The sequence below is a fragment of the Oryx dammah genome, unplaced genomic scaffold, assembly GCF_014754425.2.
Source record: "Oryx dammah isolate SB20612 unplaced genomic scaffold, SCBI_Odam_1.1 HiC_scaffold_19, whole genome shotgun sequence".
Classification (NCBI taxonomy): Eukaryota; Metazoa; Chordata; class Mammalia; order Artiodactyla; family Bovidae; genus Oryx; species Oryx dammah.
Window position 1 is genome coordinate 45786750 of NW_024070203.1, and position 13399 is coordinate 45800148.

At 41.3% G+C, this 13399-nt stretch overlaps 1 protein-coding gene across 5 annotated transcripts in view; it reads right to left on the reverse strand.

Annotated features, from left to right (window-relative positions):
- Window positions 1-617: 617 nt before the first annotated feature.
- Window positions 618-13399, reverse strand: part of NCOA2 (nuclear receptor coactivator 2) — a 283927-nt gene continuing 271145 nt past the window's right edge. For 2 of the 5 annotated variants that reach the window (XM_040261359.1, XM_040261358.1), the window contains 5 exons: window positions 12871-13108; window positions 10598-10775; window positions 9589-9787; window positions 5505-5594; window positions 3554-4469 (listed from right to left, as the gene is read on the reverse strand). In XM_040261359.1, the coding sequence (XP_040117293.1) occupies window positions 4458-4469; window positions 5505-5594; window positions 9589-9787; window positions 10598-10775; window positions 12871-13108 (717 nt within the window). In that variant the 3' untranslated portion in view covers window positions 3554-4457. Of the gene's footprint in view, window positions 4470-5504; window positions 5595-9588; window positions 9788-10597; window positions 10776-12870; window positions 13109-13399 lie in introns of all 5 variants that reach the window. The other 3 variants (XM_040261357.1, XM_040261361.1, XM_040261360.1) reach the window with 3 other exon arrangements.

Here is a 13399-nt window from a genome sequence, read left to right on the forward strand (position 1 = left end):
TTGAGATTTTCTCATGTATGGGGGCTGAAATTTATCCTGTGCAAATTTATCCAACAGTGTCTATTAAGTTAATCATGTTTTTTAAATTCTTCTTTTACTTTGCTAATATGGTAACTAGCATAGATTTTTCTCATCATTCATTTCAGTTTTAGTATATTTTAAAAAATACTATTTCAGATTTACTATTTCGACCTGGGTTTTAAGTATTGTACTTGCATTGATTATTGACTACTAATAAGCCAATCTATTAAAACCATCATGATTATTCTAATGTGTAAAGTATAACCTTAATAAACCAGTAAGAAGCCCGCATTATTCTCATAAATGTTTTTTGAGAAACGGGAATGAGAGGTGATAGCATCATTTAGGATTCATTTAGATTCCACCTCTATTTGCCATTAAGTTGTCAGATAATCTTAAGCAAGACACACCCCTCTTGGCTTCAGACTGAAAATCTAGAAAATGGGACATTGAGAGAATAAATGTTAACATGCTGAGAACAGTGCCAACTACTGTGTAAGTCTAAGAAATTATTAAATGGCAAGTCAGGTAATTTTATATTTAACTGCAATTGTGAATGAGGATACAATATAAATTCAAGAAAATCTTCAAAGCCATGTAAAACCCGAAGGCATTAAAATTTATTAAATGATGCAATAACAACAGAATTCTTTATTTACAATAGCATTATTTAACATCAAATAAGCAAATAGCATCAGCAAAGCAATATTAACTTGCATAAATGTATTTAAAATTTCTCTTGAATATATCTACCTTTTGCATAAACTGCTCACACTAGAAATACAAACATCAATGCAGGTGAACAAAGTGATGTTTGGAGTCAACTCCATTTTGAAAATAAATCACAACCTGAAACACTGTAAGCTTTCTCCTGAAGAACCATAGTTAATATATTGCTTAATTTTACCCTTGTATAATCTTTTCATATACACACATCTCAGATGCAACTTCATGAGGAACTGTACAAATAAAACCACAAATGGCATAAGAAAAAAAAAAGACAGTTAAATGTTTGAAGAAATGTATCATCATCACCATTCAACAACATAAAGTTTAAGTGATGATGCACTTATTCAAAAAATTGTACACAGTTCACTATACAAATATAATACATTGGACAGCTATGTAGGAATATACAAGACTTAAAAACAGATCTAAGGCATTATGCTAGATTTTAGCATTTTGAGGTTCTTGCACATAGCTTTTACCTGTAGTAAGAAACTTAAAAGGTTTCGTTTTAGTCTATAAAGAAACACCAGGGAGAAAATTCTAATTAAAATTGAAGCCACTACAGTAATTTTCTTTTGTGCAGAGAATGCTTTGCTCGGAGGCAGCATACTACCATACAAATACTAGAAAATTTTAAATTCACACCAACAATTAATGGCTTAAGTTGCATTTCAAAATTGATTGTGTATCTTTGGGTTCTGCAAGGGGATCTGTGCCACCCATTTCATGTGTTAAGCCCATAGGAACTCCGTTTTTAAACACAGATTAAAAACTGCATTATATAAACTGCAAAAACATTGCTTTCAATGGTTACAGGCCATGAGAGATACACGTGGGAGGGGGCATCTTCATCTTTTGAGTCCAACGAATTCATTGCAGGAAAACAGCTCACTTCACTTTTTCAACTTACCACGTTACATGAACACGTAGATGAGCTTCACAACCAAGTTAATGTATGTATACTTTTCACATTATGTGTTTTTCACATTTAGTAATATAAGTAAAACACTGATTTATTTGTTCTATTAAACGAAAACCGAGGACTCGGTCTAACAAGTTTATTGTGTACACCATGAGAAATACTGATCATGGAGGGACTGGTTTGGCCTTTGCTTCTATCATGATCAATGTGATCAGAGGATTCCTTCACTGACTTTTCTTAATTAGATGTAAAAAACCCATGACCTTATCTAAGCTGTAAGAGAACGGATCATCTCTCTTCCTTCAAAATGGCAATGATTATTAGTTATTCCCAATGACCAGAATGGCAGGTTTGCAGATCAGATCTGTCTGAACTGGAGAACACAGTGGGCAGAGGGTTAAGTAAGAAAAGGTACACAGGGGTTTCTGGACAGTGTCCAGTGAAAAGGGACTCCCAACTCAGACAAGCAACTGCAGCTTACACTCCATTTTCTCTTCTGTGCTGTGTGACGTTCAAGGCGTTCTAATTCACACGTTTCTAAGTGGCAACTGGAAACTGGCCACACGACACCAACCGTGACGTCAGCCTCGGGGTGCCACTGAGGACGCCGAGCTCGGGCCGGTGTCTGCCCGAGTTGCTTCTCCACCAGCTGGGCGACCCAATGGTTTGGTTGAGAAGAGCAGAGCCTTTTGGCGGGGGGACTGTGAATTGGTGGCCCCCAAGAAGTGCTGTTCCTGGGCCACCTTCCTGTAGTGAGACCCCCTAAGTGGAAAAGAAAGCAGCGAAATGCACATTTCCCAGGACATTTCTTTAGCACGGAGCCACGCTTTCAGACTGTCTACTTAACCATTTATCTTTGAGCTCTATCTCTTTCTATACTTCTGTAATCTGTCCATAGAGAGAGACATGGATAAGTAGGGGTAGTCTGTCTATTTTTCACCCTTCCACAAAAAAACAAGCAAATTTCAAGGAAAAAAGACTTCTCTGTTCCTAAAAGGCCTGGCTAACGAGATATAAAATGCTTTGCTTTTTAGACATCAAAAAGACATCATTCTGAAATTTAGGTAAGAAAGTAGGTGTCCTAGGAGTTGGGGAGAAATAGCTCAAAAAGGTCACCAGTTTCTTGGTATTACAGTTGTCTGAAACTGATGCCAATTAAAAGATTATTCCCCTACCAGAGTGGGCAAGAAAAACAATCAGAAAAGTGGCGGGCTTAGTAACACGTAGTCTTCCTAAGGTTAAGAAAGAATATAAACATATAAAAATCAAGAACTGGTTTCTATAGCGGCTGCATATCAGATAGATTAGATAAATGACTTATGAGCAGAATCACAAGATTTAGAAAATAAAAAGTCTTAAGTCTACAAATTAGGTCTAATCGAGGCCTTGAGAGCCTTTACAAAACACTTTCAGGAGACACTGCTATGAAGATATCTAATTGTAACACTGAAGTACCTCATTTTGGATTCGATTCCACAATATGTATACCTCACAAAAAATTACACAATTAAAACACTTAAGTCCTCAACTTAAATTATTGCTTGTTTACATATAAATTGGATTTTATGTACCTTACAAAACTTCGGCTTATTAAGTCAGCACTGCTAAAAAAAAACAAAATAAAAGACACATGGCGGACGTGAACTCTGTCCTGATGCCTGCGGTCAATTTTAAGCACACTGTGGTTTTCCCCCACGTGGGGGGCCAGTGTCGCGGGGAACAGAATGAACACACTTCCCAGGCAGGTGTCCAAAGTCTGATGGGTTTCGAGTACTAACTTTGCTCCTCTCCTTCCAGTAAATGCATTTTTTTCTGGAATTTCAGAGTTAGCGGCTGGTAAGTGGCTGGCAAAACATGGAAGGAAATAATAAAGGGCTTACCTGGTTTCTGTTGCTTTTATTAAAAAAAAAAAAGTGGGGAGAAAGGGGAAGGCAGAGGGGGAAGGGAAGGATCAGATGGAAGAAGAGGCGCTGATTCAAGCTTCTGATGGATCTAAAGCAAATTGAATTTGGAAATCAATTTCTTTTTGATTCATGAATTGGGCGAACTAGTTTGGTTTGAATCAAAGAAATTGAAAAAAAAAAAAAAAAAGAGGAAGGACTTGTTAATGTTAACAGCCCTTCCACAGGCTCTTTTTCATCTGTTCAGGAACTGGAAATGCTTTCCAACACTGTCTTGAGAGCTTTCTACAAAGATATAACTACGATGTCTTGGTCTTCACCTCTTGGGCATGTCTGTACATATGGCATGGTCCATGGTGTCTGTCCTGCTTATCCCAGAGGCAGGCTTACTTAGCTTAAAACATCTTTAGTTTGATTTTTTTTTTTAATCTTTTCTTTCCCCCAGATGACATCTTAATCGTTTGGACTGGTTAGCCAGGGAAAACAAAGCAAGAAACCAGTGTCTGGAGCCAGACAGGAAGAGAACAAGAGCATGGGTTGTTTTCCTTAAATACATACATTTAGATACATTCAATCTGACAAGGGTGTGAAGTCTGCCTGTCAACATTTACTCTGCAGGAGAGATCTAAGTTGCACTAAGGTGAATGCAGTGAACAGACTGACAACTGTCCGGACGCGAGCTGCAGGCCACCTGTCAACATGACAGGTGGCTCCTCCAGGAGGAGGAGCCGAGGGAGTCGGCCCGTCAGCCCATCTTGCTCGGGCAGGGCTGGATGGCAGGTCGGTTGGGTCGAAACGAAGAGACGCAACTCTCCAGATTGGTAAGTGTCTTGAGCAAGTGAGCCCAGTCAGCTGAAGAAAGAAGCAACCAGCTACCTTCAGTGTCAGCAGTATTTCTGCAGGAAAATAAAGAGAAAGTTGTGATGGCTCAGAATTTTTGGTAAAACCATCATGAGGCCCAGCATGAAAACATCAGACTACTTGGTCGTTTTAAATAATGCCAATCACAAAGGCTACATTCACTTTTTTTTGTTTTGTTTTGTAGGAAATTCAAGATCAATTCTACATTTTCTCACTTAAGAGAGAACTTGAAAATAGTTATCTATGGCTAGGGACAACGTTTTCTACCATAAGAGGCCCCCTCACCTGTGCCAAACTGTTCAGAGTCCTTCCTCTTGTTAACAGGCCTGTCACCAGGCTCCCAACTCAGGTGGGTTCTCAGTACTAACTGTTCTACTGTTTCAAGATTCAGCTGGACACAGTAATATCACTCTTCTTAGAAAAAGTGTTTAAGGTGATAAAGAAATAATGTAGATCAGATTTTAAGACTGTTGCTTAAATAAAGTGAAATCTAGAACACTTAGAATAAACTTAGGCTTAATGAAGGGAGAGTGGGGTCTTAGCCACTGAACCACCAGGGAAGGTCCACCCCTGGATCTTCTGAACGCCCTGCACCATCTGACCTGCAGTAGGCTTCCCCTTAGAATAAACTTAGACTTAATTAAGGGAGAGAGAACAATTAGAAGCTAGTTCCTCTTCATCCTTCTGGAAATCAAACATTACAATTCAGAAACAAAAAGAAATCAAAGTTTGTGCTAACATAATTAATTCTTTGGTATTTCATTTTTTGCTTTGCTATAATCATTCCATTCTGGGGCAAAATGAGTGTTTTAAAATCATATGCCACCATCAGCTCAATTAAAATGAGCTTAAATAAAAAATTACACAAACATCATTGTATATCCAATCAAATTAGATTTTTTTTTCTTCTTTTTTGGGCTGCATTGGAAGGGCAGGGTCTTAGCCACTGGACCGCTGGGGAAGTCCATATTACACAATTCTCCTCAGTCTACTGGCTGACAACGTGTCTGTGCCAATTCTAGTCTATGGAACATTCACAGCCACGGGTTTATCTCTCTGTTGTTTCTTACCCGTGATGCATCTCCCTCCTGCTTAATCATGTCCATTCCAGGCAGCTGGCTAGAGAAAAGGCCGCCTCCCCTCAAAGCAGGGTCATTCACCTGAGTGCGACAGGACAGGATGTGGCTTTATCTGGAGAGACATCCATACACCTACGGGGGAGCAGCCCACCCACCAAGCTTCTGCTTTGTTTCTAGGAGCAGAATTACCAGGACTGAAGGCCACTTCCCTTATCTCGTCTCCCACATGCAAGTTCTGGAGGGAGTGTGGAGGAACGTGAAAATGTGCTGTGCTCACACTCGCATCTGTGTCCGACTCTGCAACCTCATGGACTGTAGCCTGACAGGCTTCTCTGTCCATGGGATTCTCCAGGCAAGAATACTAGAGTGGGTTACCATTTTCTTCTCTAGAGGATTTTCTCGGCCCCGGGATCAAACCCACATCTGTCAGGTCTCCTGAACAGGCAGGTGGGTTCCTTACCACTAGCATCACCTGAGAAGCTCCTATAAATACACTGGCTGCCTTCACAATTAACTTTTATTTGCATTCTATATAGAAATTCAACGGAGATAATCATATTAGAAACATTCTTGTCTTTCAGTTCAGTTTAGTCACTCAGTCTTATCCTACTCTGCGACACAATGGACTGCAGCAAGCCAGGCTTCCCTGTCCAGCACCAACTCCCGGAGCTTGCTGAAACTCATGTTCATTGTGTCGGTGATGCCATCCAACCATCTCATCCTCTGTTGTCCACTTCTCCTCCTGTCTTCAATCTTTCCCAGCATTAGGGTTTTTCCAGTGAGTCGGTTCTTTGCATCAGGTGGCCAAAGTATTGGAGTTTCAGCTTCAGCATCAGTCTTTCCAATGAATATTCAGGACTGATTTTCTTTAGGATTGACTGGCTGGATCTCCCTGCAGTCCAAGGCACTCTCTCAAGTCTTCTCCAACACCACAGTTTAAAAGCATCAATTCTGGAGAAGGAAATGGCAACCCACTCCAGTATTCTTGCCTGGAAAATCCCATGGATGGAGGAGCGTGGTAGACTACAGTCCATGGAGTCACAAAGAGTCAGACACGACTCAGTGATTAACAAAAATAAAAATAAAAAAAATAAAAGCATCAATTCTTCAACACAGCATTCTTTATAGTCCAACTCTCACATCCATACATGACTACTGAAAAAACCACAGCTTTGACTAGATAGACCTTTGTTGGTAAAGTAATATCTCTGCTTTTTAATATGCAGTCTAGGTTGGTCATAGCTTTTCTTCCAAGGAGTAAGCGTTTTCATGGCTGCAGTCACCATCTGCAGTGATTTTGCAGCCCCCCAAAATAAAGTCTGTCACTGTTTCCACTGTTTCCCCATCTATTTGCCATGAAATGATGGGACTGGATGCCGTGATCTTAGTTTTCTGAATGTTGAGTTTTAAGCCAACTTTTCACTCTCTTTCACTTTTATCAAGAGGCTCTTTAGTTCTTCGCTTTCTGCTATAGGTTAGTGTCATCTGAGAATCTGAGGTTATTGATATTTCTCCTAGTCAATCATGATTCCAGCTTGTGTTTCATCCAGCCTGGCATTTCAAATGATGTATTCTTCATTTAAGTTAAATAAGCAAAGTGACAATATACAGCCTTGACGTACTCCTTTTCTGATTTTTCTGTTGCCTCTTGACCTGCATATAGATTTCTCTGAAGGCAGGTCAGGTGGTCTGGTATTCCCATCTCTTTCAGAATTTTCCAGTTTGTTGTGATCCACACAGTCAAAGGCTTTGGCGTAGTCAGTACAGCAGAAGTAGACATTTTTCTGGAATTCGCTTGCTTTTTTGATGATTCAAAGGATGTTGGCAATTTGATCTCTGGTTCCTTTGCCTTTTCTAAATACAGCTTGAACATCTGGAAGTTCACGGTTCATACACTTTTGAAGCCTGGCTTGGAGAATTTTGAGCATTACTTTGTTAGTGTGTGAGATGAGTGCAATTGTGTGGTAGTTTGAACATCCTTTGGCATTGCCTTTCTTTGGGATTGGAATGAAAACTGACCTTTTCCAGTCCTGTGGCCACTGCTGAGTTTTCCAAATTTGCTGGCATATTGAGTGCAGCACTTTCACAGCATCATCTTTTAGGATTTGAAGTAGCTCAACTGGAATTCCATCACATCCACTAGCTTTGTTTGTAGAGATGCTTCCTAAGGCCCACTTGACTTCACATTCCAGGATGTCTGGCTCTAGGTGAGTGATCACAGCCTTGTGGTTATCTGTGTCATGAAGATCTTTTTTGTTTAGTTCTTCTGTGTATTCTTGCCACTTCTTCTTAGTATCTTCTGCTTCTGTTAGGTCCATGCCATTTCTGTCCTTTATTGTGCCCATCTTTGCATGAAATGTTCCCTTGGTATCTCTAATTTTCTTGAAGAGATCTCGTCTTTCCCATTCTATTATTTTCTTCTATTTTTTTGCATTGATTGCTGAAGAAGGCTTTCTCATCTCTCCTTGCTATTCTCTGGAACTCTGCATTCAAATATTATATTTTTCCTTTTTTTCCATTGCCTTTAGCTTTTCTTCTTTTCTCAGCTATTTGTAAGGCCTTGTCAGACAATCATTTTGCCTTTTTGCATTTCTTTTTCTTGGAGATGGTCTTGAATACTGCCTCCTGTACAATGTTCCTCTGTCCATAGTTCTTCAGGCACTGCCTATCAGATCTAATCCCTTGAATCCATTTGTCACTTCCACTGTATAATCGCAAGGGATTTGATTTAGGTCATAGCTGAATGGTCTAGTGGTTTTCCCTACTTTCTCAATTTAAGTCTGAATTTGGCAATAAGGAGTTCATGATCTGAGCCACAGTCAGCTCCCAGTTTTGTTTTTGCTGACTGTATAGAGCTTCTCCATCTTTGGCTGCAAAGAATATAATCAATCTGATTTCGGTGTTGGCCATCTGGTGATGTCCATGTGTAGAGTCTTCTCTTGTGTTGTTGGAAAAGGGTGTTTGCTATGACCAGTGCATTCTCTTGGCAAAACTCTGTTAGCCTTTGACCTGCTGCGCTTTGTACTTCAAAGCCAAATTTGCCTGTTACTCCAGGTAGCTCCTGACTTCCTACTATTGTATTCCTGTCCCCTATAAGGAAGAGGACATTGTTTTGGGGTGTTAGTTCTAGAAGGTCTTGTAGGTCTTCACAGAACCATTCAGCTTCTTCAGCATTACTAGTCAGGGCATAGACTTGGAATACTGTGATACTGAATGGTTAGACTTGGAAATGAACAGAGATCAATCATTCTGTCGTTTTTGAGACTGCATCCAAGTACTGCATTTTGGACTCTTTTGTTGACTGTGATGGCTACTCCATTTCTTACAAACAAGAGCAATACTGTCTAGGAACCTGGAATGTTAGGTCCATCCATGAATCAAGGCAAATCATAAGTGGTTAAACAGGAGATGGCAAGAGTGAACATTGACATTTTAGTAATCAGTGAAGTAAAATGGACTGGAATAGGTGAATTTAACTGAGATGACCATTATATCTTATGTCTTTACATGTTTACTTTTCTGAGTGCAAATTAGACCAATGATCCTTTCCCACACACTGTCCTTCTTTGGCCATGCTGCGCGACTTGTGGAATCTTAGTTCCCTAACCAGGGACTGAACCTGCACCCTCAGCAGTGAAAGCAGAGTCCTAACCACTGGATTGCCAGGGAGCTCCCTTCACCTGGTTTTACGTTTAGGAGAAAAAAACATCAGTTCTTGAAAATCCCCGAATATAATTATTTAAGAAAGTGCATTTCATCACTCCATTTTTTGACGTTCATTTTTTGATACTGCAAAATCCTTCAAATAAGAGAAAAATTTAGAAGACAAGAAAGTTAAGAAATATTTTAAAACATCTTTGAGCTGTCAAGGATCCTTTTGTGTTTATTTCATCATCAACAAGTATTTCTGTTAATTGCACTAACGCTAGTGATGGTAAGGTAAAAAAACACTCTTCAAAATAAATGTGGGAGTTGATGGCAGATGTTGAGCACATGGAAAGACTCATTTAATAGCAGAAACAGTCAAAAAGTTGCAATCAGGAAACTGAGGGTGGTTTCTCCTTGGGGTGCTCACCTGCTCGGGACCCATGGAGGACAGCCCTGACGTAGGCACGGAGGTCACTGAGGTCATGCTGATCTGTCCGGTCATCTGGTTCATGTTGCTCATCCCGCCTGTGTTGGTCGCCATGGATACATTGATGTTCATATTGTTATTGTACATGCTGGTGTTTGCCTGCTGTGCGAAGTGTGGAGGGGACTGTTGCGAGAACATACTAGAAACACAGTGAAAAATTAAAATGTTAGAGCCCTTGGGCAAACAGGGAGGCAGGATGAATAAACCTAGGCTGAGAGAACCCGGGGAGTGGGGCATGGGGTGATGGCCAGGAGATGGTGAGATCAGAGACAGCAGGGGAAGGGCTCAGCCAAGCTGCAGGGGTCATTGCGACCTGTCTCCAACATCACCATTTTGGAGTGGTGGACAAAGTGTGCAGGGACACTTTGCACTCTCATGTCTGCACCAGACAAGGATTCTGTTTGCTTTTATTACCTGCACTGATAGGGGGGTGAGCTTCCCAGGTGGCGCTAGTGGTAAAGAACGTGCCTGCCAATGCTGGAGACATAAGAGATGTGGGTTCAGTCCCTGGGTTGGGAAGATCCCCTGGAGAGGGCATGGCAACCCACTCCAGTAATCTTGCCTGGAGAATCCCATGGACAGAGGAGCCTGCTGTGCTATAGTGTTGCAAAGAGCTGGACATGAATGAAGCAACTGAATATGTACACATGGTAAGAAGGTGGCTTGCAGGCCACTGCCTTCCACAGCACTTGCTCTCATACATTGGGGGTGCTACCTTCTTGCAGTGGGGGTGGGGCAGGGTTCCTTTTACTCCCAAGTCAAAAATATTAAGCTAGGGTTTGGTAAATTCTGGTAACTTCTGCCCTAGGAAAGGCAGATTGGCTTATTACTCAGAGGTTTACTTGGTATTGTTTGCTTGAACAAAGAAGAACTATCCAGAAAAGAGACAGGTGGGCTATAGAAAGATTGCCTGGTGATTGTTTCAAAAAGACACAGCCATGCGGCATACCTGTTTGCGCCCATGCTCCCCTGCGCCCACCCGTTCATGTCCGAGGAGGCCTGGTAGGCTGGGTTTGCCTGGGATTGCTGCAGCATGGGGCTCTGGGTGTGCGCCAGCCGGGGTGATATCAGAGGGCTCTGGGGTGCGGCGGCTCCAGTGAAGCCAGGGTCAGGCTGCTGACTTATTCCTTAAAAGACAGAATAGAAATCCCATGGAGACTGTTAGTTTTATCATAGGGGCAGGGGACAAAAGAGAACATTTAAATCAACCACACAAAGAAAATTACTTTCATGAGGGAGGTTCAAGAGGGAGGGGACATATGTACATCTATGGCTAACTCATGTTGAGGTATGGCAGAAATCAAAACAATATTGCAAAGCACTTATCCTTCAAATAAAAACAAATTTCTTAAAAAAAGAAAATTACTTTCAAATACCCTATCACTGTGCTGGTAAGTTGTACACATTTAAAAAAGATTCCAAGTTGGGATAAAATGCATGAAGAAAAAGTCTCCATACCTTGGTTCTCTATGGTAATTAGAGGCGTGCCCAGGAGACATATTAACCATTGAGACTAAAGATAAAGAAAATACCATTCTTGCCCCATATCCCTTGCAAATCAAGAATGGGTCAAATGTATGTATTTCTCTTTGACTGCAAACAGTCTTCCAATGTTTATGTGTCACTACAATTGGATTAAACTGGGTTAAAGTTTGGCTCTCTATAAAAAGTCAACACACTTGACTATTTTTTTATTAAGTTATTGTATGATGAGATAGCTATGTTTTTAAAAATAAGTGACCATGAGAATTCCCTGGCAGTCCAGTGGTTAGGAGTCTCCACTTTTACTGTCAAGGGCCTGGGTTCAATCCCCAGTGAGGGAACTGGGATTCTACAAGTCACATGGTATGGCTCAAAAATACAAAATTTAAAAAAGTAAGTGCATTCATGATTAGCTTGCTGTGTATTCATAAAGGATACTTTTACAGTATACAAGATTACTTGTACACTACACGAGATTACTTGTACACTATATAAAATTACTTGTACACTACACAAGTATCTGGGATACTTTTGTACTATATAAGATTAACAAAAAAAGAAAAACAAACTCCATGTAAGCTGCTTGTTCAGTTTAGAGGCAAATGGTGTTTACATTAAAAGGAAAGAAAGACCTTTGAGCAGACTTTCTTAAATCATCAAAAAAGAAAGAGAGGAAGAGCTGGGAAACAAAGGAGGCAGCTTTTTAGAAAATTTCAGGGATGACATTAAGGTAATCCCATTTTTGCCTAGAAGATCTGTAAAACATGCATATTTAATGACTACTTTAATAAGCTATGAAAGAAAAACTTAGGATCACAAAGGAAAAAGCTGCACATTATCCTTCCATGTCTTTAAAGAAATAGGAGATGTGAGGTTCAAGCACCACAAAGACTGGGTAGCTGTTTTTAGAGAACTCGGGTAGGAGATGGGGAGAGTCACTCTGAATGTTAACCTTGAGGTAAGCACTTGACCCAGCACGCATGTCTTAAGATTGGCATTAAACAACAAATCAATACAAAGAAAATGAAGAGCTAGTCCACTGTGGTTTCTGTAAGGCACTTATGAAGAATTATCAATTCATTAAAGATTTGGTGTAATACTGAGTGTTAGTCGCTTAGTCATGTCCAACTCTCTGCGACCCCATGGACTGTAGCCTGCCAGGCTCCTCTGTCCATGAGATTTCCCAGGCAAGAATACTGGAGTATCCCTTCTCCAGGGGATCTTCCCTATCCTGGCATCAAACCTGGGTCCTCCTGTATTGCAGGCAGATTCTTTGCCATCTAAGCCACCAGGGAAGCCTTTATTTTTATAAAGTCATAGAAGGTCTGTAACACTTAAAAGGATATACGTCTTTCAACATTTTGTGTCTATCAGTTTGTCTAAGCAGACTCAGAGGTACAAGTATATGCACACGCACCTGTGTTTACAAACATGGACGTAAACAGACATGCGTACATGCTTATGCACACGACTGGCACTCTAGGCATGTACACCTAATCTGGTTATTCTTAAAGTAAGACCTGTGCTCCGAGACAGGGTAGTGGCTGAGCTGAGAGATGGGAAGACACTGCACTGGACCTGGGGACTCCTGATGAGCCCCAGCTGCCCTTGAGGGTTTCCTAGCATCCCCTGGTTAGCCAGGTTCATCTGGGATCCACACAAAGAGCTGTGACCCCGGACGGTGAGGGGACCCTGGGAAGAAAGGAGTGGTGAAAGGTGGTGGGGGTCTAGGTCCCCTACCGTAGTTTGGAGGGAATGGAAACTGCTGCGCATTTGCCTGGGGGATCCGGGGGTTGCTCATGGTTGCTGGCACGCCACTGGGAGCCACCACGCTGGGCGTCATGTTCAGCCCCTGCCCTCGCATCATCAGGGTTCGCTGCTGAACCTGCTGCTGCTGATGATGCATCTGTCTTTGCCGAAGATGTTGGTTCAGGATTTCCCTCTGTCTCTGGGCCAGCATCTGGGCGTTAATAGGTGCCTGGAATGGGGGCGGGCAATACATGGAGGAAGACGTGGGGGTGGGCACAGATCAAAAAAGAAACCGCATGTTAGAAACAGGATAACAGAGGGTATAGGCTCATGCAACATTATTTGGAAAATAAAGAGAGAACATTTTAGAGCTGAACAACTGGCGGTGGAGAATGTGAGCCCTGAGTTCTGTACACACAGTGAGGATTCAGAACCCTTGCAATGACTGATGTGGGTCAGTTCAGTGTGACTATCAATAAACTGGAGACTCACTGTGAGAGGACACCATTAACCACAGGAC